The sequence below is a fragment of the Oxyura jamaicensis genome, chromosome 11 (genome assembly GCF_011077185.1).
Source record: "Oxyura jamaicensis isolate SHBP4307 breed ruddy duck chromosome 11, BPBGC_Ojam_1.0, whole genome shotgun sequence".
Classification (NCBI taxonomy): domain Eukaryota; kingdom Metazoa; phylum Chordata; class Aves; order Anseriformes; family Anatidae; genus Oxyura; species Oxyura jamaicensis.
Genome location: NC_048903.1, coordinates 20,875,565 through 20,902,718, shown reverse-complemented (window position 1 = coordinate 20,902,718; position 27,154 = coordinate 20,875,565). Strand labels below are relative to the sequence as shown.

General features: G+C 47.4%; 1 protein-coding gene across 5 annotated transcripts in view; it reads right to left on the bottom strand.

The window, feature by feature from the left end:
• Positions 1 to 23: 23 nt before the first annotated feature.
• The window catches only part of ZFHX3 (zinc finger homeobox 3), a 475,206-nt gene continuing 448,075 nt past the window's right edge, over positions 24 to 27,154 (bottom strand). For 4 of the 5 annotated variants that reach the window (XM_035336639.1, XM_035336636.1, XM_035336637.1 and 1 more), the window contains 5 exons: positions 23,696 to 23,829; positions 23,293 to 23,493; positions 14,225 to 14,327; positions 7,401 to 12,878; positions 1,449 to 3,034 (listed from right to left, as the gene is read on the bottom strand). In XM_035336639.1, the coding sequence (XP_035192530.1) occupies positions 1,449 to 3,034; positions 7,401 to 12,878; positions 14,225 to 14,327; positions 23,293 to 23,493; positions 23,696 to 23,829 (7,502 nt within the window). Of the gene's footprint in view, positions 3,035 to 7,400; positions 12,879 to 14,224; positions 14,328 to 23,292; positions 23,494 to 23,695; positions 23,830 to 27,154 lie in introns of all 5 variants that reach the window. The other variant, XM_035336635.1, reaches the window with a different exon arrangement.

Sequence of the window (27,154 nt, the reverse complement as noted above, 5' to 3'; positions counted from 1 at the left end):
TTTTTTTTTTTTTTTTTTTTTTTTTTTTTTCAAAAGAAGGAACAGAGTGCAGCCTAATTACACAAACAGAAACAAATGTTTATAGTTAGGAACAGAGTCTTTGAAGCATTTACAAAATGAGGAAAAGAAGAGGAAAAAAAAAAAAAAGAACAGGAAAAATGGAAAACAAGAAAGAGATAAGTGCACAAGGGTAACAGACATAGGTAAATTGTATGTATACGCCTTAAAAAGTTTCAAACCCCCAACAAAAAATATTCTGCAAGGGATCCTACTGACCCCCCAAAACCCTTTGAACTTCTTTCTTTAGTTTTTATAAAATAATTATGCAACCACCCTCTAAGAAATGAAGGTAGCAACCATAAGTGGAAGATTACAGGATGGGGAAAACGGGGAGTAAAGGTACAAAGGGGAGAAAAGCTTAGGCGAGTCAATGGATTGCAATCTATCTGGCTAGGAATGAACAAGACAACATCAAATGAGAAGCCGTCAGCTGGACCATACAAAAGCTAAATGTACACAAAAGGGTTTTTTCTTTTAAATCTACCATACTGCTTCAGTTCATTTCCAATGCAACAATCTACTCAACACCAAAAATGGTCATATCTATCATAAATACAGAAAGTCAGTTGTTTTAAAACTTATTTTTTTAAGCTCCGAGTCCTCAACACTCTTTGTGGTTTATTTTTTTTCTGAAAAGTGGGAGTGCTTAACTTTTCCCCTTGAAATTGGCTTCAGCAGAAAAGCTACCCTTAAAATCCCCGAAAAGCTAAAGCAGTTCACATTGATTTTCTCTTGAATACTTTCTGCCCATTTTAAATTAACAAAAAAACAAACAAACGAACAAAAAAAAAAAAAAACCTTTTCTGGAACGAAAACAAAACAAAACAAAAACCCCAAAAACAAACAAAAGAAATTATATATATATATATAAAACAATGATTCTGAAAACAGAACAAAGTGTGAGCGATTGACCTGAGAATAAAAAGACATTACATTTCTTTTTTCTTTTAGCAAGCCATTGGTATCTGAATGCTAAGATAGCAAGAAATTTAAAACTGTAACAAGGTGGGCTGCTTTCCCATACAGTGCATGCCGGCCTCTGCTGTGCTATCGACGTGGGGCGTTATTGAAAAGGGGCAATATACAAGGGGCTTAAGCTCTGAAGACAGTAAGGAGGCAGCACGGGCTTTCGTCTCCCAGACCAACAGTACCTTTGAAAGGACAAATGTAACAGATTTTTTTTTTTTTTAAGTTTTATTTTATTAAAAGGAAAGGAAAAAAGAAATGTAAAACCCACCGGCATCGTTATATGGGAAAACAACCCACGCTTTTTCTTTTTTCTTTTTTCTTTTTTTTGGTTAGAAGCTTTGGAATTGCAGTTAGTCTATTTTTGAAATTGGTTTGTTATTAACTTTTTTATTTAAATTTTCATTGTTCATCTTCAAAGCTTACAATCTGAAGGTGTCCATTCCTACGCTAGCTAGACCACTGTCCTTAGGGCAGCCGGGGTCCCGGGGCCCCTCCGCCGGGCTCGCCGGTCCATCTGACTTTTGGCTAAGATCCGTGTCAGACTCCTCCGAATAGTCGTCTGTTGGCATCGAGGGCTGAACCCCTGAGGTGCTGCATGAACTTGAGGTAACCGTTGAAGATGAGGAGAGAGGAGGGAAAGGCGGCGGCGGCGGCTTCCCCGGCGGGGCGCGGGGGGCTGCCGGGGGCCAGGGCTTTCTGGAGGCGTGGGGGGAAGCCGGGGGAGGCCGGGGGGGCGGGGGGCTGTCGTTTGAGTGAGCGGCCGACTGCGAGGTAGATGCGGTGCTGGGGTCGGGGGGGCAGGCAGAGTGAGGTAATAGACTGGGGTGCTCTTTGGCGTTTCTTGCTGCTCTTGTGATTGTTCGGTGTTTGTGCGGGGCTGACTCGAGATGCTGACTGAGGGCTTCGTCCCCACACACCGTGCTCTCGCACGCCACGCACTGGTACGAGCCGCTGCCCTGGCCGCTGCCGGTGGGCACGTGAAGCACCATCTCTTGCAGGTTCGCCATGGACTGGCCGAAGAAGCAGAGGGACTTCAGGTGGTCGCTGGCCGCCTCCTGGTCGCCGAAGCCCGCCTGGCACTTGCGGCAGACCAGCTTGTACTGCACCTTCGGGACGATGAAGGGGTCGCAGAGGGAGTCCGCGCCCTTGCCTTCCGCTTCGGGCTCTTCTGGGGGTTTGGGCAGGAGGGGGGACACCTCACGGGGTGCATTCTTCTGCTCTTCTTGCTTGGGGGGTTCTTTGGCAGGGTCTTTGTCCGGGGTGGCAGCCCCCGTGGGTACGGGGGTTTGGCTTCCTTTGGGCTGCAGCGCTTTCTGCTGCTGCTGCTGCTGCTGCTGCTGCTGCTGCTGCTGCTGCGCTTGCCGCTGCTGCTGCTGCAATGCCTCCTGCAGACTCTGCTGGTATTGCTGGTACTGCTGCAGCAGGGAGCCGGGGGACAGCCCCAGCAGCGCCTGTGACAGTGCAGGGCTGTAGGGGAAGAGCCCCTCCATCCCGTACATGGGCTGCAGGTACCCGCTCTGCAGGGCGCCAGGGATCTGCGGGGCGTAGTAGGGGGAAAACCCGGGGACGAAGTAGGGCAGGAACTGGCTCGTCAGCAAGGTGGTGGGGTCCGAATTCAGGGCGGCCTGCAGTGCCTGCAGCTGGGCAGGCTCCACCGCATACTCCATGGCAGGCAGCGGGGCCGAGAGGGCACCTGCCGGCGCCTCCCCCTTCTCCTTCTTGGGCCCTGGCAGGGGGTCCCCCTTCCCCTTGGGTGCCTTTTCCTTCTCTTTTGCCTTCTCGCTCTCCTTCTCCTTGCGCTGCGGCGGGGGCGGCTGCTGCTGCTGCGGCTGTGGGGTTGTTGCCAGCGGCTGCTGCGGGGCCACGGCCGCCGTGGCTTGTGCCGGAGTGGGCGAGCTCAGAGCGGCCGGGGGCTGCTTATTTGGTAATCCAGAGGTGGGGAGTCCGGGTGAAGGGACGCTTGTGCTGGGTAGGCCCATCAGGTTGGGTTTGGGAGAAGTTAAAGCTGCAAGAGGGAGGAGAGAGAGGTGAGGAGTCAGTGCAGGGCAGGTGGCAAGCACAAAGCTTCCCCTGGGCACAGGGATGCCCGCACCCCCCGGTGCCTGTCAGCCCTGTCACCCACGGCCACGCAGTGCCAAGCACCTGACGGCCGCCCATGATGCTGCGGCTGAGACGGTGTTACCATCTTCCATTTCACGTAAGCTAGTTAGTGCTGGGTTATGAAAGTACTTAAAACATATGCGAAGGAGTGGGGCAGGGGAAATGGGAAGGAGGAAGGTGGGGAATGCCAGAGGGGTGCAGAGAAGGGATGCGTTCCTCATCCTGTTTTCTCTCCTAGTTCATCAGCTTGCACTTTCCCGGGGAAGAGCTGCAGCTGCCAGCTTCTGTGTGCTTCTAGTGCTTGGCAAAATCGACTGCTCTCTAGTTGGAAAACACTGGCCAAGGGTATGTTGTCCGAAGAAGAGCTACCATGGATAAAGCCTGATGCGCCCCTCAGTAATCCAGATCCTTGCACTGCCCCTTATTTGGCGAGGACAGACGGACATCTGCCATGACGCAGCAGTGTCAAGCTGCTGAGGAGCTCCTGTGGCTCAGGGCAAGAGCAGCCGGCACCCACGGGGCTGTTTCCCCCCTGCAGGTGGCAGAGGGACACCTGAGTGACCTCAGGGATGGGGCAGCTGAGGGCATTTGGTGAGGGGACAAAGCGGATGTGCGGGAAGGCTGATGAGGAGCCTGAGGTGGCTCAAGGGTAGAAGGAGCTTTGGAGAAGGGCTGCTGGATGAGAGCTGGTGCTGAGAGCGGCTAAGCACCCAGGGCAGGGGACTGGCGTGTGGGAAGCCATGTGGCTCCTGGAGAGCAGCTGGGCTTCCCTAGCAAGATGCCTCTCCACTCCCCTGGGTCCCTGGGTGCCCACCTTTCCCTTCCTGTGGCTGGAAGCAAGGCAGCCCAACCACATCTCTCTTGTGATGCACAGCTGCAGGGTGACAGCAAACCAGAAAATACTGCCTTTTCAAAAATGAGTCAGTTATTCTCAACCTGCTCTAGGTGGCTCTGCTTGAGCAGGGTGTTTGGACCAGGTGACCTCCAGAGGTTCTTTTCAACCCAATTTATTCTATGATTCTGTAAACCAAAGAGAGAAAACCTCCACATATCACAGACAGTTGAACAGATGCAAATGTCCTGAAGAAACTACTCAACATAAACAATGCACCTGGCTTGCTTCTATAACCTCAGCCAGACTTTCTTCTAGCTGTTGTCCCCTGTACAGTGGAGTTATTCCAGTCCCCTGGACTCGTTCTCTTCAGATCAAACTTCATTCCTTTCCTGGAATGTAGCTCATTCAGTAACTATGGGTGCCACTGAATTTGTACTGCTCAGAATACAGCGAAGGAACAACCATTCTGCAGCATCATGTTTTGAGTAGCAGTTGGCAGCAAAGTGGGGCAGAGCAGTCTTCAAACCCTGGCTGCACCACACCCTAGTATAAACAGTTCATTTGCCTGTGGTGTTGCATTCACCCACTGGCTTTGGAGACCTGCATGCAGAGCTGGCCTCCTGAGTAAAGTGGAGGGGCAAAACCAATGTGGCGCTGCAGAGGACAGCCTGGTAAAGGAAGTGAGCAGCAGGGCTTGAGGAAGAGGCAGGATAAGAGCCCTGGAGAATTCAGTGATGACTGAAGCAAAGCCCTTCTGAAACCTGCAACTGCTCTTGATGCTGTATTGAGACAACAGTGATTTGTAAAGGTATGAAGTGAGCCTCGACACAGCAGCCTTATAGATTTCAGATAAAGGGATATTATGGATAGATGCTATTGAAACTGATGTTCCCTAGTTGAACGGTCCCTGAGAGGTTCAAGCACAGGAGCAGCAACTAATTCATAACATTCCTGGATGCAGAGCCTTATCTGTTTCGACAGGCTTTGAGCTGAGATGGCCTGACCTTTGGAGCTTTATCTAAAGGCCACAAATAGTCTGTTTGACTTTCTAAATAGCTTAGTCCTGGCTAGGCAGTCACTGATTACCCTTAACATTCATAGTATGTAGCCCCATCTCCCAAAGACACATACCGATCTTTGGAGAAAAATAAAGGCAACATATATATTGAAGCACAAAAAAGTAATTTTAGATCTTGTTATAAACTTGGGGTACTAAGTAAACAGCACAGAGCTGATCTGTGGTAGGCTGACAATTTAATTTGCCAAAGAAATCATTTTGGCTTACTTCTGGCCACTGGACTAAGATCTGTTGGAAAAAAATAGCATGGAAATGTCCTGGCAAACAAAGATCCCCATCAGGCGCATGCCTAAGACTACACTCAAGCAGCAGAAATGGGCAACAGCCCCAGACAGAAGAATATCTCACAGCAACTGTTTTTAAAAATGGTTTAATTACAATGGACTGTAGTCAAGAACTATTTTATCTACTCATGGTAGGGTGGGAGTGGAAGGAGTTCTGTAACTATGCAAAAAAGCCTTGCAGAGGCCCTAACTCCTAATAAAAAACTTTTCCAGATAAATTTACTCTGACCTCTTCTGCTTCTGACATGAACACCAGCAACCACACTACAAGGTAATCCCCTCTGCTGCTCCAGTGGAGAGAAGGATCTTGACTCCAAGAGTGTGGATTATATTTGGAAAGGCTAGAACCCAACTCTTTTCCATTTGCCAGCGGAAGGTATTTCAGAGATGAATAGTTGTGGAAAAAGCTGAACAGAGCCATTTCCCAGGGGACAGAAGGATGCCTGTTTTGAATCACGGGTCTTTAGTGCTCTCTTTAGGGTATTATACCCAGTTGCACTGTAACAACATACTAACTTCAGGTTCTAGTGATGTGATTTATAGTGAACAACTCTGCAACCAGCACCTCTTGCAAATGTCAGATAAGCTGTTCCAAGTTCCACCTAACTGCTCAAGCCAGTTACTATTTTTTTTTTAATTTACTTATCCAAAGATTTACCTCCTGCATGACAAGTGAAGAAGGCAATTTGATTAATATGACACTATCATGTTACCTGGCAGCATCAGCACTCAGTTCTTCAATCTGTTGAAAAAAAAAACCTTACAAAATGGCCTGCTGACAAAAAGCGTCAGAAAGTCTTTTTGAAGACTGCTATCACCCCAGTTTCTGATTAAGAAGCCAGGAAGATGCTTAGATAATATTTATACATTATATCATGGATTATGACTCATAATTTGCCAATTAGCTCAGTACAGTAAGAGAAAGGTATTGTTTCTGGACACTGTCTAATAGTGTTAGATCAATATCAGTGCAGTATAGAAAACAAAGGTGCGTACTGGTATATGCTGTAGCAGGACCAGGCATGACAGTGTTTTCCATCTGAGACAGACTTAGCCTGTTGCGGAGACAGGACACTAGAATCAGTTCTTGGGATATCTTTGCAAATGCAGAGTGGCCCTGGTGAGAGGCAACTTGAATAGGTATCATCAGAAGTAAACAGAGAAGTCTGCCAACTGAAAGCAGGTGTCCCAGAGAATGTCAATTAACTCTGTCATGAGCTGCAATTCAGATGCAAGCATATCTTTGGGATGCCACAGATGCAGCAGGGGTGAAATAATCTTAGAATCAACTTTTCTAGGTCTAGTGTACTGTATAGTACCTTCTGCCAACAGTATTTGCTATATATACATCATATACTTTCCAGCCCTCCACCAGGTACAAGGGAAAAGAGCATCCTGAAAAGACGAAGTACAATATCTGGAATTAGGCCATCCAAAGGACTATGCCAAATTTCTTTGTTATGCAGTACTGTTAAGAAATATTCTATTAAAACAAAAAGTAGATTTATCCTATGACTACACTGTTGTTGGCTGAGAAGGTATTTACAGACAGTGCCCAGCTCATAGCTCAAAAACAAACCATCAGGATTTGTCCTGGAAGTTACTATAAGGGCGTTACATAAAGATGCTCCAGATTCTGTCACCACTACTACCAGACACATTACATTTTCCCTGGAAACAGTTCAGAATTACTGAAAACTTGGGATGGCATTGCATAAACTGAATTTAGTATCAAAAGGAAAGATATAATGAACAATGCATTCAGTACATTAGTCCTTTTCATGTTCTATTTGATACATCCTCTATTTTCCATTTCCTTGAAGGTGCATCAGAATTTTAAGTCTGTGCTAGCAAAACAAAGATATGCAACATTTCTCTATTTCAGATTTTGCTAGAAAAACTGAATTCAGGAATTAAAGATAAAACACTTGATGCCTATTTGCTCTCAAGTAAACATGCTTAACTAAAGGGCCAAGTATCCTACTACTGGTCATTCTGAAGGGAACATCCACTTGTGTGAAGATGTGTCAAGTTAAGCCGTGTCTCTGGGTAGTGTGATAACATCCATACCCACCTGTGTTGGATGGAGTGAAGCCTGGTAAGGATGGGCTGTTGAGGCCTGGGAGCAAGACTGGAGGGATGCCCTGTAGTGCTGGGTACGCAGCAGGAAGGTTAAGAGCTTGCAGAGGGGTGTTATCAAACATGCCCTGCTGTTGAGCTGCCAGACCAAGAACCTCATTGGCTTTTTTGATCCGGTCCAGCTCCTGCTGAGCCATCAACTGACGTACAGTAGCTGGGTCAAAATACTCCTTTTCCTTATCCAACTGGCTTCCAATGGTTTCTTTAACTTTGGAGATATGCTGTTGAGAGAAGATATGGTCACGTACAGACAGTCGAGCGCTGTACTTGATGCCACACAAAGTGCACTCTGTTTTGGGTCCCTCGTAACTTGTTTGGTTTATACCAAAATGCTTGGCCATGCTGAGTTTGGACTTCTTCTCCTTTGCCCGAGCATTTTGGAACCAGACCTGAACAACTCTCTTTGGCAGTCCAATGTCATTGCCCAAGACCTCACACTCCAACATGGTAGGTGTCCTGTAGTCATTAAAGCACGACTTAAGAACTTTTAGCTGGAGATTAGTCATCTGAGTGCGAAAGCGTTTCTGTCCGGGCCGATCCCCACTCTCCCCAGACTTGCTGGCTGAACCACTTGCACCGGGGCTGGGTGAGCAGGGATCTGCAAGGCTGGATGTTTCACTATAGTCCACAGTACCTTCATTATCGTACTCTTTGCTGTAAAAGCTGGGAGCTGGGCTGACCAGGCCAGAAGACAGACGATCTTCATATTCAGACATTGCTATCATGGCAGCTTTTGTGAGACCTTCACTGGGTCCTGATGCAGATTTGGTTTCAGTTGCAATCCCTGTTGCACTATCATTGTCTGCATTCCCTTCATCTCCTGTTGTAGTGTCTGTGATTGCAGTGTTGACAGAAGAGCAGTCATCATTGTCCAGCTTTGTCTGGTCAAAGCTCAGATTGACCGAGGACATGGAGGGACTCTCAAAGTCTTCTATCCCTTCCACCTTGATGGAGGATGGACTCAGCAGAGTCCGAGGTGACAGTTCCATGCTCTTGTTCACTGGGGAGAGAGGAACACTCTGACCATCACTACTAGTCGGTGGCATGTGGGAAAAGCTTGCACCATCAAAGATGTCTCCCTTCATCTGGAGTCCCCCATCGCAATCTAAGAGCATAGCAGACAACGTCAAGTTGTATCCGGCTCTCTTGGCCTCATGCCAGTGGCGGGATCGGATGTGAGCTTCAAGAGCCGTCTTTGCTTTAAAGAGAGCCCGGCAGAATGGACAACGTCTATGGGCTTGGGCAGGCCCTACAGCTCTGAACTGTCCCTTCCTTTCCCGTGCACGGGTGTTCTGAAACCAAACTTGCACAACACGTTTCTTCAAGCCCACTTCATGTGCAATGTGATCCAACATTTTCCGTGTTGGGTTGGAGTCAAGCAAGTATTTCTGATAAAGAATTTCCAGCTGCTCTGGGGTAATTGTTGTCCTTAGACGTTTATCCCTTTGAGGTTCTTCTCCTCCAGTCCCACTGTCATTTTCTCCAGGGCTTGCACTGGCCTTTTCCTCCAGCTTTCTCTTCAGCGTGTTCATTGTGGATGTTGGAGTTGATGGAGAAGTAGCGGAGCTTGCTGGAATCTGTGGTAATGTCCCAGATAGCAGCTGGCTCGCAAGTAGTGGATTACTGGGATCAAAAAGCATGAAGGGCATATCCAGCGTTCTGTCCAGGAACGGGGGGTGAATAAACTGGTTTTGTGCACTCAGAAAATGAAGCTGCTGATGCTCCTGCCAATGCTCAAAGGAAGGAAATGCCAGCTTACACTGGTCACACTGGTACGGGATTAGCTGAGGAGGTAGGTTTGCCAGCTGTTGAGGGGTGGATGTGTGAATGGGTTTGAGGGAGAGATGTGACAGCTGAGATGGACTTGGGCTGGACTGTGACAAAGAACACTGAGGGGGCTGAGGAGGGGGAGGTGGCTGTTGTAATGAAGAGGGGGAGGATAACTGTGAAATCTTTTGGTGTGCTGAATTTGTCTTTTGTTCTCCTTGGTCCTGTTGCTGCTGAGACTCTTGCTTTGGTTGCACTTGCTTCTCTTGAGTTTGGTTTTGCTGTGTACTTGGAGGTTCAGACTGCTTTGGTTTCTCATCTGTAGCTTCTACTTTAGAGCTATAGGTGGAGGAATCGTCTGCCTCTGCTGTGAGCTGCAGAAAAGCTGAGGAGGTTGCATTAGCTGAAGATGTAGGTGTGCTGTAAGCTTGTGAGGGCATTGGTGTGCTGCAGGAGGAACTGGTTGGAGTCAAGAGCTCCATTGCATCCATAGAGTCTTCATTCTGGCTATCATCCTGTCCATCTTCATCCTCATCTTTGTAACAAAGTTTTTTCTGGTGTTTAATGAGATCAAAAATGCGCTGAAAGACTAGACTGCACTTTTTGCATTGGTAGTTCAAGTTGCTTGTTCTAATGTATCTATCATTTGTAAGCTCCCGCCGTTCTCCATCTTTGCCTTCTCCCTGATTCTCATAGTTTTTCCTAGCTTTTTGACGGGCATTCTGGAACCACACTACTATGACACGTGTTGGGAGGTTCAGCAGGTTAGAAAGCTGCTCAAATTCATCATCCTTTGGATAAGCATTGGCATCAAAGAAGTCCTGCAGGACTCTGAGTTGGTAGTCAGTAAAGCGTGTCCGGGAGGATCGCTTGCTTCCCCAGTACTCCTGCTTTTGAGGTTCTGGAGAAGGAGGCCGTGAGTCTATCTTCAGCTCTTCCAGGCTGGTAATGGGAGGATTACTGAAATTGTATGGGGAATCCTTGTTGCGCTGGCGTTCTTTGAAAAGAGTGTTTCTAAACCAGTGCTTGATCACTTTCTGGGGTAACCCAGATTTGTCCGCCATCTCTTTGATCTGTTCCTCACTTGGGGAATTGTTGATATCAAAATACTGCCGAAGAACTCTGAGTTGGTCATCAGTGATTCGTGTCCGTGGCCTCTTGTTCTGCTGTTGCTGGAGAAGGCTAGGGTTGAGCTGATGCTGGTATAACTGGGCCAAGTCGGCAGGCAGAGGGTCTACAGGACCAAGCTGGGGTGGCAGCTGAGCAGGTAATGTTTGTAGTGGCATGGTTTGCATCATAAGTGGTGAAAAGATGGGGAGCTCCATTGGCATGGAGAGCTGAGTGAGTGGCACAGATGGCTGGGCTGGTGCAATCGTAGGAGAGGTAATTGGTGGGGCAGAAGTAGGAATGGTAGGAGTAGAAGCTGGCTGAGGAGGTGCCGGAGGGAGTGGAGGTGGGGGTGGTGGAGGTGGTGGTGGTGGCTCGGGGGTCTGAGGCCGCAGCGGGTACAGTTTGTCATAGTGTTCTCTGTACTGTTTGGCAAATCTCTCTAACTGCTTAAAGGGAAAGTAATGTTGGTGAACATGCTCTTGGTGGCTCTTCAGGATGAGGATATTTGAAAAGAACTTGCCACATGTATCACACTCTAGCTTTTCCAAGTTCTCACCTTGCTCTGTCTTCCCATTTTTCTTCTGCACCTTCTGCTTGTTTTCATTATACTGAATGACAAGCTCAAAGCCAAAATTTTCTAGCAAGGCTTTTGTGGCATTCCCTCTTGCATCAGATGCAATACGCGGAGGCAGTAAGGAGGGCTCTGAATTGCTGCCTGGTACAAAGTCCTTCTTGTCTTTGGGCTTTAAGTTATCAGGCAAAGACTCCTTAGATGCTGCATTATTGTCTCCCCTCTCTGCACTTTCCCTTTCCCGTGGGGTTTCTTTTTCTTTCTCCTTCACTACAGATTTATTCTTCTTCTCTGGGTGCTGGCTCTGCTGTATAAGGACATGAGGTTGTGACAGGGACAGCTGACCTTGCTGCTGTTGTAAGAGCTGTGGATGGCTCTGCTGAGGGAGCTGAACTTGGGCCTTCAGGTCCTCCAGCAAACTCGGACCTGTGCCCGTCAGTGTTAGAGCACCACTGGTGACAGGCAAGCTAACTTCTGGATTGAGCTGGAACTCGGCACTGGGGATGTAGAAAGGAAACAAAAGATGCTGCTGTTGTTGAAGCTGCAGAAGGGTCTCAGTGGTCATTGGAAAGTGCGGCAAAAGTGCTGGGTTGAATAGCTGAGATTGCAGGAGAGCAGCTTGTTGCTGCAGTTCTTGTTGCAGGTGGGCCTGGACTTGAGCCTGGGCCTGTGCCAAGGTCTGAGCTTGTTGTTGCTGCTGCTGCTGCTGCTGCTGCTGCTGTTGCTGCTGCTGCTGTTGCTGCTGTTGTTGCTGCCTGGATGCAATCATGTCTGCCAGCTTCTTTCGGTTTACCTCTTTGGGCTCAGAAGGGGAGGAGATATTAGTGCTAACAGGGTTACCTATAGGAGCAATTCCCAAGCTGTCGCTGGATACCTGGTTGAGCAGGCTGGGAATGGGAGTTGTGCCCGAATTACTTGTGTTGGTAGTTGTAAAAGTATTATTGTTGCTAGTGCTCACTGGGCTTGGTGTGGATGAACCCAAAGAGAGACTGCTGCTGCTGCTATTTCCAGCTCCGTTACTACTGCCACTGCCCCCAGCTGCCTCTAGCTTGGCGGCGCGAGCCTTGGTTTGGTGCAGGACAGACCTCATGTGGATCTCCAAGGTAGAGCTCTGGCTGTAGGCCACGTTACAGGTGTTACACTTAAAGGGTTTGTTGTCTGGGCTGCTAGTAGGTTCGGGCTGCCCAGTAGCAGACTCTTGGAGAGCTCTTTTCAGTTTATGCAGATGAGAAACTGAATTGTAGTGGACCAGGAGAATGTTCTTTTGCGTGAAAGATTCCTTGCAGACTGTGCATTTGTAAGGGCGAGATGGATCTAGGAATTTCTCCATAGTGAAGTTAGGGCCCTTTCTGAAGGGTAAGGCTCGTTTTGGTTCCGAGCCAGAGTCCTCTTGTACCGACCCCGAATCACTACCTGTTGGGCTCTGCTTATCTTCCAAGTCGCTCTCTTCCTCCTTATCTTCCTCAACTATGATAGTGTGGTCTTCTGCAAGTGAAGGATCGCCCATAGCAAGAAGGTCCCCGTTGACCAAAAGACCACCATACAGCTGCTGAATGTCGGCCTCACTCAGCTCCAGATGGCTGGTTTCCAAGTGCTTCTTCAAGGCCTGGAAGGTTCGGAAGCTGCGCTGGCAGAGGCAGCACATGGTGGCCGCCCGGATAACATGGTACTGCGAGTGGAGCTGCAGCTTCTCGATGGTTTTGAATGCCAGGCTGCACTGGTTGCAGCGGTACTTGTAGACGTGGCGATCAGACACTGGCAGCTGCGGCCGCTTTGCATGAACTTCATTGAAATGTGTCTGCAGGGCTGCTGAGCTCTTGAACACCTGGTTGCACCCCTTCTTCCAGCAGAGGAAACCAGAGTCATCCCGGGCAGAGCTCTGATCGGCTGCAACAGGTTTGGGATCGCTGCTGTGCTCTGCACCTTCTGATGGCAAGAGACTCTTTCCTGAGTCCTCAGAGATCTCTGTGAAAACAAAATCACAACAAAACTGGAAATTACACCAGTGCACAAGGGCTGATCAACACTGTTTTTTGCCCCAACTGGGTCATTTTTTTTTTTTCTCTGCAAGACAAATAGGTATTTCCAACATTTCTCCTCTACCTTCACTCATTTATTTTAATACCAGTCCATTAACCCTCATCATGGCCCATTACATAAACCTACACAATTTACTTTCTTGTTCACTTTGAGTATCTGAGAATCATTCACACATACACATTCCCTTACTACATTTCTCACCTTTAATTCTCCCTTTTAAGCAAAGGCTGTTCAGCCACCTATCTGTCTTTGCTGTTTTTCTTTGATGTCCTGCCTGATTTACAGCAAGAAGGTTTCTCCAGCTGAACATAATATTTGAGTCTTGGTCCCATCAAAGCTAAAAACAGGACTGAAATTCAGGTCCTGCTAGCAGCAGCTCAAAGGAAGTTGTTTGAGGGAGGAAGGGAGAAGAAAGAACAAGCACTCAGTGCACTGCCACTTTTCTGGGGCCTAAGAGCACAGTCCTGCCGGTAGAGTGTGGTAAGGGTGGAGGCCAAAGAGGGGATCCCAGTGTCCAGTAAAGCATTACCTTTCCTGCCTATGCTGGTGCTGTCCCATCAGCATCACTGCCTTGGGGCTGTCTGACTGAAAGGAACCCATGGCTGTCTTCATTACCACATTTCCAGGAGGGCACAGAAGGAAGACCAACAATGTTTCCCTGCCAAGTTTAAGACCATACAATTCCGCTCATGCAGAGTGATGTTCCTGGGATGTTCTCACATCACACTACAAAGCCAGGACTAAATAGCCACTGATTTACATCCATGCCTTCATAACACAGCATGGTAATGAAAAAGACAGAGGAAGTTTGGACTGGATAAGCACTGCAGCAGCTGAAACCTCCCCAGTGTACGTACTTGAGCTACGATGGCAGCAGAGGTGTTAGTACAGTCTGTGGCCAGCAGCAGCAACCCTTGTGGTTTTTCTACCAATTTTCTAAGCCCTCTTACCACCTCTCTTTTTTTGCTGCTTCCATCTGGTCTTCTTTGTAAGGAGAATTTCCACGATCTCCATGTGAATTGCAATGGTGTGCGAGCTGTGCTCATCAGCTCTGAGCTGCACTGCTCTGCAGAGACACCGGCGGCACTGGCCTGTTTGTGGTACGGGTAAGGGAAGACTGCTCTGCCGCGTGCTGGCCAACTGTGGTCCTCAGGACATAGCTGGGGATGTGGAGATTGCCCAGGAGGACATGTCCCTGGACACAGTCCCCAGCCAGGTGATGGGAGCTGGGGGACTGGTGGGACCCATGGACCTCACTGACCCGCACTCACCAGGCTGCTTCCCCAGCTCCTCGGTGGTGGAGTTCCCATCTTTCTCTGGAGTGGCTGCTGGCAGAAACATGCTGCTGGGCATCATCACCTCAGGTGTTGTCACCTGGAGACAGGGAAGTAGGGATGTAGGGAAAAGAAAAGCACAGGGAAATATTTTTAACATCTTCAGTAGCAAAATTAGACACCAGTATTGTAAAGTCAGAGGCGTCACTTTTCATAGCTCACTGAAGACTCATGTTTATTAGACAAAGCTCACATCAGTCAAAAGTGTTTCTACAGTTACATTCTGGACATAATTAGCGGTGCACACTTGAAGAATAATCTTATTATTAATATTTTTCCTTTATGTAGAATTCAGACTTTGATCACTGACAATGTTTTGTCATGGGCTGTGAAACTTCTTGTGCAACCAATTAGGTAGATAAGTTGAAAGGCCCACCTTAAGCTGCTGAAAACATAATAAGGCCCCTAATTAAATCATACCTCGTAAAGTACACTGTAATCTTGAACTAGGGAGCATTGCAGCACTGTTTTCAAAGTGTATCGATGCAGGAAAAGGAGGGGCATGAGAAAGAAAAGTACAAATAAGGAGAGAGATGACAAAGAAAAGGATGAATAAGGAAAGACTAAAAAGACAGAAAATGGTCTGTGAAATGAAAAGCTATTGGTAACCCTTTCCTTGCTCTGACTGCTGTGTTTCCTTCGCCTCTCTTCAAGTGTTTGTCTAGAACCTGCACCATCATTACCACTGCAGTACTTGAGTACCAACATTTTTGAAGAGCTGGAGATTTTGTGTGCTTCAGCTAGAGATGCTCCTTTAAAGAGTCAAATGCTTACACTCATCTTTTTCTGGAAAACCATGTTTCTTTGAGTTTATCCGGTCACACACACCAAGTACAAACCACCTAGCTAGCAGGCTGTTTGTGGCTGTTAATGGATGTGGGACAACAAATGCTCCTGTAACCTTCTGTGGTCAGTATCTCACAACAATCGAAAAGCTGCCCCACAGTCATTGTCTCACAGACAAACCTGTGTCACTGTGACCATTCGTGCTGTATCTAAGTGCATGGTGCCAGAACCAGTTACATGCCTGTGGCAAGCAAAGACAGCTCTACAGCTCTGCCTGCTCCCCTGCTGCTGGCACTCAAGGAGCATTCCCTCTCACCAGCGTGATGGTACTTGGGGAAACAGAAACCAACACTGACCTGCAACGCTTACAGTGCTTGTGCTCCCAACCTCTGACTGCTGGAATAGTGAGGGAGAAACAAGCACTCCTAGACAGGTATGTTTCAGAGCAAAACAAGCCTCTCCATCCTTCTGTCAGACACTAAGAGGGCATCTGAACCTTGGATTTCAGAAGAGAGTGCGTGAAGCCGTTACCTGCATGCAGGATAGCTTGCTTTCTGCAAAGTCAGGGACCACAAGACTCTGGCCGAACTACATGAGGTATTAACAAATCCATGGTGAAGCTGCAACTGAAATACTGTTAGCCTCTGTGCAGGACATGAAACCTTCCTTATCGACACGCGTGTCAAATCCAAACTGACACAGACTAGACCTTGGTTTAAGTGAATGGAAGCAAAAGCAGCTCAGAAACAAAGGTTCACATGAGTGGCTGCAGACATCCAAACCGTACCAAAGAGAGATGCTGAGCTACCTTGGTTTACATGGAGGGCAGGTGCATGAAGGTAAGCACCGAGTCCTACAGACGTCTGCAGGAAAGGCAGCTGACACTGATACATCATGAGGAAGGAAGCTGAGCACAGCAAATTCATTCCACCTTCTGCTTTAACCATGAGCATCTGACGGCTATGGGTGGTGGGTCAGGAGATGTGAAAGGTCACTGGTTCACTCACAGTAGTGGGACTCTGAGGAGGGGGCCGGGCAGGGATGCTGAGGAGGAAAGGCATGAAGGAACTGTCCCTCTCAGCTTTGTCAGCAGGGAGAGTGCTTTCCTAGGATCTTTAGGAATTATGAAAAATAAATCATGAGAAATTAAAAAAAAACCCAACAGAGTAGAAAAAGAATAAAATTATCTAACGCCTCAGCTGCACATCATTATAGAAAACTGTGGGCTTTTTATACACATTACAGTAAGGCAGCCATCCCCACTACCAGACTCAGTACGACGGATCAGTAATTGTTTTCATACACTTTAATTAGAAAAACTCAGATGGCTATGAATAATAATGGAAAAGAGAGACTTTTGCACTTGAAAGGTTGAAGTCAATCAAGTGTGAATGACGGCAAAAAAGAAAAAAAAAAAGGCACCAATTCATCAGGCCTCTGTTGTCTCGCCGCGTCTTTAATCATAATTCCTGATTGGGATTCAAGAAGGCAGTAAGCAGCGGTTCTTTGTCTGCCTTCACCTTCCGTCAATTAACTCTCCCCGAAATATAATCATCAACCTCACATGCTCCTCTGCATCTTAATCTGGGTCTCCAAACCAATAAGTCCTGCCCTATATGTGTTTAAGTAATTACCTTTATCTACCTGCATCTCCACAGCCATAGTTTTCAGCCTACTTCTACCCCTCCCTCCACAAAACAAAACAAAACAAAACAAACAAACAAAAAAACCACCCCAAGGCTGTGGTACATTAAGTTGCTACAGACACAAAATCCCAAAAGGCAAAAAGAAAAAAAGCTTGGAGTAAAGTACAGGAAACTAGAAATTCTGGATATGGATATAGGGCAACAGCAGGCAGTCCAGACAGCAATACAGGGCTACCCCTGGGAAGCACAACCTTGAAAATAAGGCACTGGTCTTGCTTCAGCAACTGACCTGGACACTGCTTTCATCCTGTACCTATTCAGCACCACGCAGGTTTCTCCTGGAAGTGCTGCCCCCTCTACCATACCTCTTCCTGGGCAGGATGACTCTATTTCTTCATCCTCACGGTCCACCAACCAAGCAGAGAGCAGAGACAAAGAACAGGGAAAATGGGCTGCTCATCTCAAATTGTTTTGCATTTATACTGAATTCCAGACTCCCAGCTTTGAACTATTTGCCCTTTTACACTGCAAACCTGTTGGAGTATATACCTTGTACATTTCCTTGTATCTGCAGAACATGCCTCGCATCTTGTTGCTGCTTTTAATATAAACAAATAACAAGAGTACTGAGGCAACAGGAAGGTTTAGTAGGGCATGGTCACCTGACAGATAAACGAGGAGTGGTGCTCTGAAACACAGCATTTGTACTTCAGGTGTATTTAAACAGCATTAACTGTTCTGGCGGTAGAGAGGAACGTGTTTACCTTGAGCACAGTCTGTGTTAGCTTGTGCAGTCGTTAAGTGCTCTCTACCTCCCTCTCACCTGAGCAGGCAATACCTGGGATGTAATCCTATCATCCATCCTTGACTGCCCTAAACCTGCATCTCTGGGCTTAAATTTCTCTTCAACACCGTTTCCCAATAGCAACAAGTCAGCCAATTTGAACTGTTAGTAAAAAAACAATCCTACAAATGTAACTGAGACAAATGTGATTTGTCTTCTTCCTTTCCACCTGTACGTACTCTTTTTGTTCTGTTTAATATTACACGGTATTCCCTTTGCAGCTGCAGCCGTGATATTCTGGCCCACAAACCACCAGCGAAGCCTTTCAGCTTTTGCTCGCAGCCAGGTTTTCTAACCCACCTCCACGCACGGCCCCACAGCGCTCGTCGCGCACCGCCTGCTCCAGCAGCCCCCGGCTCGCCCAGGCCGAGCAGTGCTACCACACAGAATGCAAATTGTCCCCTCGAACCGCATCACTCCTCGATCTTTCTGACCAAATGAAACCAAGGGATGGGGAAGGATCGGTGGCTCACCCTTATCTGTTCTGACAGCCCAGTGACTGGATACAGATATAACGATTGGGTCCTGTTTATCAGTACTTGGACAGCTGGGGTGGGTACCCCAGGAAGGCGTGGAAGCCCTGATGCTCAGCAAGCATTTGCTCTGAGCACTGTCTCTGACAGCAGCACAGAACCGACCAAGTCCCTGTCCCATTCCCTGCACCAGGGAACCCGTCCCCTCTCCCAAAACATCTCCCTTCAGCTTGCACTGGGCTTGGGAGCGCTGGCCCGAGGACTTTGCTGCAGAGAAGTCAGTTATCTGCCTTAGAGGGTGGATGCTTGTTGGAACAAACATCTGTGCATCCAAGCACCCCACCTTCCAGGTGAAATTCAGGTCCCCTTACGAAGATAAAAGTTCCTTGGATGAAGAGATCTACCTACATGCTTGGAAACCCCAAACTGACACCATTTCTCCTATCTCCTGGTCTCACGAACACCTTCAGCAGATGGCATGTGCTCTGACATGTATCATCAGCAGAAGACCTACCTGTCACTGGTTTTGGGAACAACCTGTGAGTTCATTCCTCACAGGTGGCACCTGCCTGCAGTGACAAGCATGCCTCCTGCTACCGCTGCATCTACGGTATTGTAAAGACAATGAACTGCAGAGCAGCTCAGCGGCACGGGCCTGAGGCTCAGAGCTGCATCACTCCTGCACTGGCCCCAGCAGCATGACACAAGCATATTCTTGTCACGTCCAAAAAATTAATCTTCGGATGGCGTGAATAACCAGCTCCCTTTACACACTGGATCTGCCTTCTCTTACTTTCCTCAGGACAAAGTGAGACAATATGTGGACAGTCCATGTGGTTCCTCTGTAAATGGCCCAAGAGTGCTGAAATCGTGTGGCTTTGAAAAGAAAATCTCCAGAAGGGGTCTGAGGAGATACATTACTATCCCTATGTCCGTGCAACCTAGGGGGAAATACACATGCGATGCAAGGTTCCCGAACCAGACAAAGGAGGTAATTTCCATTACAAAGAGAGAGAGAGGGTGCTGGAGTGAAAAGCTTCATTAGACTCAGAGAGGCAAAGCGATGGCAGTATACCAAGGTCACTTCTAATTTAGACCATCTAATTGGCAAACATGGCTCCAAATGGCTATCATCTCACAGGGCTCAGAATTAATGAAGCCCGATTATTTTCATTACCTTCATCCGAGATGGAGAATGAGACACAGAGTGAGAGGGAAAGGGGGGAGTAAGAGGGGGCGAGAAGGAGGGAGAGAGAAAAATTGAATGACAGCAGAAGGGAGAGAGCAATAAGAAAAGACAATAGGAAAGAGGAAAAAATGTACAGATAGCACGAGGGAGAAGTGAGGATGGCAGGGATGGGAAAGAATTACTCTTAAAGCAAGGGAGAAAAGAAGATGAAAAGGCTGCTGAAAACACTGAGAAGACGCCTTAAACTGAGGAAGAGAAAACTGACAACAGAAATGATGAGAGAGGAATTTGCAGAACGATAAAGGAGGCAGGGGGAGGAGGGAGCGCTCCCGCCACCGGAGGCTCCTGGGAAGCCGTCCCTTCTCCCGGTCTGAGCCCATCAGTCTTGTCAATCGACTATGCAGGCGAACTGCACTTCACCCTCATTAAGGGGCTCTCTGCTGAAGCGGCGCGGGCCCAGGACTAGCAAAGAGGCTGCTACGTGGGAAGATGGCGATCAGGCCTATTCAGAGCAGCTGAAACGCCACGAACAAACTTGGCCACGTTTGTTCGCCAGCCCTGTGAATCGGCAGCAGCAGGAGGTGGGGAGGGACAGGCGAGAGCAGCCTGCAGCACGGTGCCAAGCAGCAGCCCCGTCCCCACCAGGGCCTTCCCTGGTCCCTGCCTTGTGGGGGATCACTGGAGCCCTGCCGGGCCCTGCCCCAGTGGCAGGGCTGGCGGGAGGATCCGCTTCCCGGAGCGGCTATGGCTGCTCCCCGTGGGATAGCCATCGGGGCTGCTTGTTGATATGAAAAGGAAGGGGCACGAACCACACAGATATGAGATGCTGAGCATAAGCAAGCAGCCGTTTCCACGGCAACAGACATATTAGACACTGCAGGTTCCTGAAAGGCGTCTGATAAGGTATTATTAACTGGAGCCTCCTCCAAATGCCGAGTGCAAAGACACTGTGTCGAAAGGGACCTGGCTCCCATTTACTGGGCTGCAATTCACTCTCGGTGGCACCAAGACCCAATTCCCGTGGCAGGCTGAGACAAGAATCTAGAATATGCAAAATTAGGAATGTTTGATGCTGCCACGTTCTGCACAAGCCATACCAATCTCACCAAATATTTGTCATGTAGTACAAAAAGAGCCATCTTCTTGCACCACGCACAACCTGATCTGAAGCAGGAGAGGCAGTATTCCTACCCAGACATAACTCTGGGGACCAAAGCAAACAGCTACCCAGGGCCAAGGGCAGTGGCAAGATGGAATAAAAAAGGAACAAGCGAGATGGTGAGCTCCACGGATAAGCCAATCTTCCTGCATGCTGCAGCAGAAGAAGGAGGTCCCACTCCAGCACAGAAGATGCAATGACCTAAGAAAACTGTCCTGCATACTATGGCAGTTGCTTTGGTCATGCTTCTGGGAGGTGCCCCTAAGCTCCTGAGTTCAAGTGACTTCCATCAGTCTCTCTGTACCCTGGAGGACACACACCTGTGTCGGTGAAGTGGTTGCACTAATTCAAGCACACCAGTTTCTGGACTGTGAGCTCTGCAGACAGCCTGACTCAAACGAACCATCTGCATACCAGTACAGTGCATACCCTTAAGCAAACTGGTTATGCTTGCTGGCATAGGAAAGGGAATCAGCTTCTTTTTACTGCTTTTATAAGGTCAAAATGTCTTCCATCAATTTAGTAGGAAGCTAACAAGATTTGATCAAATTCTCAGAAGCTACTTGCACACTTAAGAACCATCAGTTAAAACAGAGGTAGGTCTCAGAGACCTGGGTCTTTGTGACAGGACGGTTACTTAACCTAGATGCATGCAGTGGTCCAGCAGAGCAGAGCTTCACCCTCACTCGAGCCTGTGAGTATGGCCAGCTTTTAAGTGTTAATGAACTGCTGTTGCTCTTTTTTCCTAAAATCTCTTTATATTTTGTTATTCAGAGAATGATGGGATCTGTCAGCTTGGCTGGATTTTTATGTGCGTTCAGCTGTAGTGCCTGCTTGGGTACACAAAGCTCTTCCAGGCAGTTGCAAGTGCTTGGTCAAACAGTGGCCACTGTGAACCTTCGGCATGCATCTTCGGCTGCATCTTCGGCTCCTGCAGAGCACGACAGGCCAAAGAGAAAGGGCAGAGAATGAAAGGACAGGTAACTCATAAAGCAAAGAGGGAAGATGAAAAGCACAGAGGTGTTTAAGGAGGAGACACGAGGACTGGAAGGGTGATAGAAAGAGAAGAGCAAAGAATGGTAACAGAACAGCTAGGTAACACTGCATGTGCTTGCTCAAACGATGCTACAGAAGGGGAGCTGACAAAAGAAAATGAGTAGTATGACAAACATATTATTGTCCTCCATGATCAGGAATCAGCCAAGAAGGGAAAAACAGGCAGAAATGGGGTTCGGGAAAAAAAAAATCACAAAGAGGAAGAACTGTCAGGAATTAAAATAAACACTTCTTATACTTGGCAACAAGTTCTTAAATGCAGACACAACCTTGCCTTGAAGATTATAACAACAACAACAACAAAAAAGTGTAGAAATCTGACAATACACCTGATTTGTGAATTTAGAAGGGTTTTTGAAAATGTGCCTTATTAATTCTACCTGTATCTTAGATTGACACTAACAAATGGAAAGGCACACTCATGTGAAACCCATGAAAAAGGAATTCATGAAAGAGACATTTTGGGACTCAAAATATTATTTACTGGAGCAAGCGCATCAGTGCTGGAGAACGTGGTAAGCCTTTTACGAGCACGTCTGTGTTGTGATGGTATGTACAAGTCCCACAGAAAAGGTCTGGCCCCATGTGTGCACCACTCCAGAGAGAGCTCCTCAGTCAGCAGTGCTGGGGTAAAACAAGCCAGAGCACAAAAACAGTTCTCACAAATGGCAACTTGAACACTGCGCTGCAAATTTACTGCTTTTCACCAAGTACTTGCTCTTAAGCCAAATTTTGGTCTCTCAGAGACAGCACTGAAGAAGGATTCCCATGCTAGGTGCTAAAATAATGACACAGGGCAACAAAAGCTTCATGCAAACATGTTAGTGCTGAACCACGATCTGTTGTCTGAAGCTTCTGCTCCATGTCAGAAGCAGCACTAGCAATAACAATCACAACCCCCCCAGGCATGATGTTTTTTGACAAACTTCTAGAAGGGGAGTTGTTACAAATTTTGAGATCTATATGAAGACAGTTGACTTTATTCAGTGAACTTTCACTCCACACTTTGGTGGCCTAACTTCCTACTTCAGAGAATTTTAACTGCATATTCTTAAATTTTAATTTAAAACCAGGTATTTCAAAACATTTTAAAGATGGCACCTGAAACAGTAGATATAATATTCAACAATACCCCAAGGTTTCACCTTCCTTGGGTCAGCATTGATGCATCCCTTGCTTGTTACCCTGAAAAAAGTGAATTATTACAGAACAAAAGTATTGCCATTTTGGATGGAGTGATTCCTCACTGAAATAACAGATTCAGTCTATCTCATGTGACCGTAACAATGATCCTCATTAAGTGAACAAAGTGCAGAACATGGGCTGCACAACAGGACTATCTCCCCTACACAATGTGAAAGTGCCAAGGGAAGCTACTCCATTGGTTCTTAAAATCGTATTTTAAGCAGAAACCTGATACCTAATTTCCTATAATGTTACCTTAATCACCCTGGCTGTCCTCAGAAGTGCTAATCAACATGTGAGCACCATCCTTCTCTGCAACTGGACCAGCACAGCACAGCTGCTGCATCCCCTAGAAGCTTCTGTGCAAAATGCAGTCCCATGCAATGATCTCAGTAGCTAAAGGAAATCATGTTTATTTCAATCTCTTCACAAGGAAATTACTCAACACTCCATTCTTGCTGCTTTCCACAGTGCTCAAACACAGACAGGCTAAACTCTGGAGATGAAACATGCAGGGATGGGAAAAAAATAAATGACAGAGTGCAGACAGATGAGGGAGCTGCCCACAGTGGCCCACTACAGTGAACTTAGCCTGTGCAGGTCAGGCCATGCCTTCACTCCTCATATTTCCTAGGAAGCAGACATGCTTCACTACGCAGCGACTTACCGTCATGATGAGCTTCTCAACGCAGTCAGGGGACACACTGTGCAGATGAGTGAGGTGCAGCTGCAGATGGATCTTGTTGTTCAGCATGTCCTGGCAGAGCGGGCAGCGGAGCATGGGCTGCACTGAGTGCTGGGTCATGGCGTGCACCCGCAGCCGATTCACATCGGTGTTACTGTACTTGCAGTATGGACACTGGTACATCTGCAGAACAACACAAAGGAATTGTGCAATGGTTACGGCAGCTGTTTTCCTCCTTCCATTAGACTTCAATAATTTGATGCCTTCTCCTACAACCAGTTACCACCTTTCTCCCTTCTTCTTTTATTTTATTCTTTGCTTTTGGCACATACAGAACAAATTGCCCACTTGTAGATGCACAAAAAGCTGCGTTCTTTTTTCTTACCTGCTCTGATTTGGTCTCCTCTGAAGTTTTTGACCATTTAAAGGAGAGAGGCGACTCAGAGCTGCTGGGAAATGATATTCGTTTAGAGGATGCTGGAGGCTCCGTCAGCTCCTTCTCTGCCTGGCTGGCTGGTGCTGCAACAAGAAGAGATTTACATCAGGACATCCCCAAAGAGGCTTAAGTTGGATGAAGACAGTATTTCCACTTACACTGCTTCTGTTTTTTGAAACACATGCCACAGAGCTGGGGGAAGATGAGTATGTGGACTAACCTACACCCTACAAAGCATGCCTGGACAAAGAAAGTTCCTTCTTGATTATCTTCCATAGAAAGGGAACTGTGTCATTTACAGCTAAAAGCAGAGAAATCACAGCTACTCACATGGGTTGCTTACAACCTGTTACGAACAGAAGAGATTTTTCCTGTGTTTACATCTGACACACAAATGCTTGACCAGATGTGAAGGCCAATGTGTCATCTCCATGAATAATCGGACAGATGAGACAAAGCAAAATTCATGCTCCTAGCTCTGAACACCTGCAGTTTTGCATATAAACAGTCTGGAAAGTTTTTGCTGTAGCTGTCAACACAATGGACTCGTAGTCCATGGTGGACATGGTGGCATGTTGTCCCAGAAGGACAGCACTGGCTCGCTCAGCCCATGCACTCATCTGGAGGTACTTCCTAGCGAGCGGTCCCACCGAAGTCCCAGCGGCAGACCGCCAGCAGGACGCAGCCTGCAGCCAGGGCGGGCACAGGATCCGGACAATGACATGCTGCAAACAGCTGAGGAAAGGCAATTGGATTTGAGCAAAACAGAAAGAGGCAAAGGAGCCCAGAAGTCAACAGAAAAACACTTTGCAAGTTGAGGCACTCCGAGAACACACATCCCTGACCTTTACCCCTCCCCCGAACCCTGGTAGCCTGGAGTACATAAATTTGTGGGACATCTATTATTTAAAAACTGTAAGGACAAGTATATTATACACAACCCCCGTCTCCTCCTCCCTGAACACACATTCATAACAGTACTTTAATCTGTCTCGAATCGACTTCAAACCCATTTCGCCCTTAATGGGAGTTATTCATTTTCACTTGAAAGGTAATATATGACAGCTGGATATTTAATATGATGGATTGGCTGCCGATTAACAAGGCACTGTAGCATTCTTAGACCAGTCCCCCCATACTCTTCTCCCTTTCTCTTATTCTCTTTGTGAACTCACTGGTATCTGCACCTTGTTTCAGAAGATGCAGCCTGAGTAAAATCCTGTTAAACTGCTTCCTTCCAAAGTTCTATGTTCTGATACGAGATGTATTTCAGAAGGTACCACATCACAGTAGGAAATACACATTCCCATTTCTAACCTCCTCCCCTGCCAGACCTCACCTCAACATGTTCAGTCAAATAGAAGCAAACTAACTTCCAGGAAACAAAAGACAGGTACTGCACACAGATAACAACATTGTCAGAAGGAGGCAGGGAGAGGAGGTGCACTAGTACCTCTAAATTTTCCCTAGAAGACTTGGCCATGCCAAAGCCTGCTTAGCAGTGATTTCCTTCCCTGGAGTTCTGTGGTGCTGCATGCTTGGTATTTCATCCCTGGCTTGTTACACAGCCACCATGCAGACGCAAAATCTGGGCAATGTCTGAAACCAAAAGCACCGGACCCCACTGTGCTGCCAATTCTGTTAAAAAGTCCAAACCTTGGGTTTCTTTGTGTAAAACAAGCCTGTGATGCCAGGACTTACGGATGTTGTAATGTAGATCCTGCTCTGCTCTCTGTGCCGAACGATAGGCTTTTATTCAGGTCAAATCTGCTGGCTGAACCTGAAACCTTCCACGGGGCTGAGAACCAGAAAGTCACTGAAAATGTCTGCAGGACTAAAACCGGCCTTCTTTGCTTCCTACTAATAAAAATAACCTTAGAGTGTGAAAAACACAGCACTGCCCCAGACCTGTCAGGGAAAGCAGAGGCCACTGCCACAAGCCAGCACCATGGCTGGTGGTGGACCACCCTGCTTTACGTGCCCTGCCCGAGCTCTGCATGATGTGAGCGGCCCCAGTAAGGAAGGCAGCTGCTGCTGCTGCTGACCTCGTCTGCTCCTGGGGGGACCTCGGACATGGAAGCACCAGCTCCCACCGGGCAGCTGGGCACTGGGACTGGCACCTGGAGACCCCGGTCCGGCTGGCACGCAGCCGTGGGAGCTCTGCTCCTGCCCCACAGCAGGCTGGTAGTAGAGCACATGTGTCTCCTATGTGCTACAGGCATGTCTCTGGGGGCTTTTTATCTGTCAAATGCCACTTCAAATCCTTGGGTGTCAACTGCTCTGCAGAAGTATCAACGAGTGCTGCAGTGAGCCGTGCTAGCACCAACAGCTCTGCAAGAGCGGCAGGGGACGCAAGGGAGGACAAGGGATGACAGGAGAAATCTCTGGTAATGTATATGGGAAACCTGTCCAAATACAGGATGAAAACAGTCCCAGTTTTGGAAACGGAGAGAGAACCACTAGAAAAAATACAAAACTGCATTAAAAAAAATCTGACCTCCTATGGCTCAAGCTTTGGCAACTTACAAAACCTCTGGTGGCCCCATCAGTGCTAGGACCTGTGTTATGCACAGCAAGGTACAAGGAGCTCAGGGAGCCCCTTGTCCTTATTCTGTACCACCAGTTTCATTGTGCACCATTTCTAGCAACTCACTAATGTGATGTTTTCAGGTGCAGTCACTAAATTTAGTAACCCAACTGCAGACAATTACCCTGTAGTTGCTGAACGCTACCTATAACCTCTAAAATCATGTCTGTATTTTCCTATTTCCTTCCTGCTGGGAAACAGCCTGCTTAGAATTAGGGAAAAGTAAAAGGCAGTTAAAATTTACTTTTATTTTCTGTCTCCAAAGTGCCCACTTTTACTAAGTGCACTTTATCCATCCCATAACTTTCGTCCTTCAAAATCAGAATTATAAGTGATTGTCCAGCCCCCAGAAAAACTGTTTTGTTGCAGTGTTCTGAAAAACACATACTGAATATTCCTTCTATGTATTATTTTTTGAGTTGACAGCTCAAATGGGAATTTCAACTCTGAGACCAAAGTTTACTGTTGATAAACAGCCAGATACACTAAGTGACACATTCAGTCCACATCACAGATCAGAGGAATTAAGAACTCTTTTCTATCTGGAGAAATGAGGACACGCTGCTCCTATCCGCTCTGCATACGCTCTGCAGCTGCCTGCCAGCTCTCTGGCAGCTGTGCGGGGCCTTTGCTACCCTGCCTGCAGTGGACTGGATGGACCAAATGTCCCAGACTGAGGATGTCAAAAAGGCTTTGCCTCCAACCACAGCTCAGCACTGGAGAAGGTGGAGCACGGTGTCTGTGCCCTAACTGTGTGAGATGAGGCTTAAAGGCAAAGTTGCCTTGCAGAAAAGAAGGAATTTGGGCTTAAAGTATGATGC